Source organism: Eutrema salsugineum, unplaced genomic scaffold (genome assembly GCF_000478725.1).
Source record: "Eutrema salsugineum unplaced genomic scaffold, Eutsalg1_0 scaffold_4, whole genome shotgun sequence".
Classification (NCBI taxonomy): Eukaryota; Viridiplantae; Streptophyta; class Magnoliopsida; order Brassicales; family Brassicaceae; genus Eutrema; species Eutrema salsugineum.
The window spans coordinates 7,194,451-7,196,991 of NW_006256686.1; the positions used below are offsets into that span (position 1 = coordinate 7,194,451).

The 2,541-nt window shown below is 42.9% G+C and overlaps 1 protein-coding gene across 1 annotated transcript; it reads left to right on the forward strand.

Moving 5' to 3' along the window:
* The first annotated feature begins 648 nt into the window (after positions 1 to 648).
* LOC18013796 (ammonium transporter 1 member 3) lies at positions 649 to 2,253 on the forward strand. The gene has a single exon (XM_006418705.2). The coding sequence runs from the start codon at positions 663 to 665 to the stop codon at positions 2,154 to 2,156; it is 1,494 nt and encodes a 497-aa protein (XP_006418768.1). The 5' UTR covers positions 649 to 662; the 3' UTR covers positions 2,157 to 2,253.
* The last annotated feature ends 288 nt before the right edge of the window (positions 2,254 to 2,541 follow it).

A 2,541-nucleotide genomic window follows, 5' to 3' on the forward strand; every position in this document is an offset into this window, starting at 1 on the left:
AAAAGTTCTCCTCGAAAGACAAAGCACGGATGAGTCCCACATTGTACGGTAATCGTCTGTCCTTATAGAGTCCTATTAACCAAGATGGAGATTTTCTTGGTCAATAATTCTAAAGTATATTACATTTGAACCTATCATATTTATCTCTTTAACCAGCATCCATTCATTTCTAAATCTTTCAGAAATGCCATTCATTCTTTTAGTTAAAGTAGACCCTTGATTTCTATTTACTTTTAGTTGAAAGAAGAACCTTAGTTACAACTAGAAAATTAGCTTTGTGGTTTAAAATATTAACAATGATTTATTATGTATAAATTCATCACATACACTAGTATTCTAATAATAATATATATATATGTATATATATATATGTATATATATATATATCAAACTACATGCTAATCATCACTAAATAAACAAAACCATATAGGATTATGATTGTCGATTGCAAGTCGTTAAGAGATTTGGCAGATGTCATACCCAATTCAATAATGTTTTTGTCTCACATAATTTTTGACTAAGTAATAGAATTGAATTTCTCTCCCTAATTTGATTGGTCATGCCGGAATCAAAAGTCAACCATAAACCCACCTTCCTCCTTTTAATAGACACACAAGAGGCGGCATTTCTTCTCCCTGTCTCTCTTTCCCAACTCTGTCAACATGTCAGAAGCTCTAACTTGCTCTGGAGATCTCTCCGCTCTGCTCGGTCCCAACGCCACCGCGGCGGCCGACTACATATGCGGCCAATTAGGCACCATTAACAACAAGTTCACAGATGCAACATACGCCATAGACAACACTTACCTCCTCTTCTCTGCTTACCTCGTATTCGCGATGCAGCTTGGCTTTGCGATGCTCTGCGCTGGCTCCGTTAGGGCCAAGAATACAATGAACATCATGCTCACCAATGTTCTTGACGCTGCAGCCGGAGGGCTCTTTTACTATCTCTTTGGTTACGCCTTTGCCTATGGCGGTTCCTCCGAAGGATTCATTGGGAGGCACAACTTTGCTCTTAGAGACTTCCCGACTCTCACCACCGATTACTCTTTCTTCCTCTACCAATGGGCGTTCGCGATTGCGGCTGCTGGAATCACTAGTGGTTCCATCGCGGAGAGGACACAGTTTGTGGCTTACTTGATTTACTCTTCATTTTTAACGGGTTTTGTTTACCCGGTCGTCTCTCACTGGTTCTGGTCCCCAGACGGATGGGCCAGTCCTTTCCGTCCAGTGGATGACCGTTTGTTTAGCACCGGAGCCATTGATTTCGCTGGCTCAGGTGTTGTTCACATGGTTGGTGGTATAGCAGGATTATGGGGAGCTCTAATCGAAGGTCCTCGACGTGGCCGGTTCGAGAAAGGTGGTCGTCCTATTGCTCTACGTGGCCACTCTGCTTCACTTGTTGTCTTAGGAACCTTCCTTCTATGGTTTGGTTGGTATGGTTTCAACCCTGGTTCCTTCACCAAGATCCTCGTTCCATACACTTCTGGTTCCAACTACGGTCAATGGAGCGGAATCGGGAGAACAGCGGTTACAACTACGTTGGCAGGATCCACAGCTGCTCTAACCACACTCTTTGGAAAACGTCTCCTCTCAGGTCACTGGAACGTAACAGACGTTTGTAATGGGCTACTTGGTGGGTTTGCAGCCATAACGGCAGGTTGCTCCGTGGTGGAGCCATGGGCGGCTATCGTATGCGGATTTGTGGCTGCCCTTGTCCTCTTCGGATGCAACAAGCTTGCAGAGATGGTCCAATTCGATGATCCACTCGAGGCAGCGCAGCTACACGGAGGGTGTGGCGCATGGGGGCTGATATTCGTAGGACTTTTTGCAAAGGAGAAGTATCTAAACGAGGTCTACGGAGCAGTTCCGGGAAGGCCATACGGACTTTTTATGGGTGGAGGAGGGAAGCTATTGGGAGCACAATTGGTTCAAATACTTGTGGTTGCAGGATGGGTTAGTGCCACAATGGGAACACTCTTCTTCATCCTCAAAAAGCTCAATTTGCTTAGGATCTCGGAGAAGGATGAGATGGCCGGTATGGACATGACACGTCACGGTGGTTTTGCTTACATGTATTATGAGAATGAGGAAGAGTCTCAAAGGGCCAGTCAGCTTCAAAGAGTAGACCCTGGATCTCCTTTTCCTCGCGTTTAATATCTTTATGTAATTTTATTACTGTTGGGTTATGCTTTTGAAATACAAATCTCGTTTGGATATTTTTGGCTTGGTTTGAGTGATTTATCTCTTTGTTTACATGTCTTATTTTCATCAATTTTAAACCAATCGATGTGCTGGGTAAAAAAATAACAATGGATGTGAAGTAAACTGTAAACCCAGTAATGTTTTGTGTAAAACTCTATCAAAACAGAGAAAGGATAAAAAAAGACGTCGGAAACATAATGTGTCTGAAGAAGAGAAAGACTATTGGAAGAGATCCGCTACAAAAGAGAAACGATGTTCTTAGTAAGAACAGAGAATCTCTGATAAATCAGAGAAACAATCCATGTAACGTGTGTGAGAACACATCACTTATGCCCAT

Excerpts from the sequence above, each read along its gene's own strand:
- LOC18013796 (XM_006418705.2), top strand. The coding sequence starts at position 663 with ATGTCAGAAGCTCTAACTTGCTCTGGAGATCTCTCCGCTCTGCTCGGT.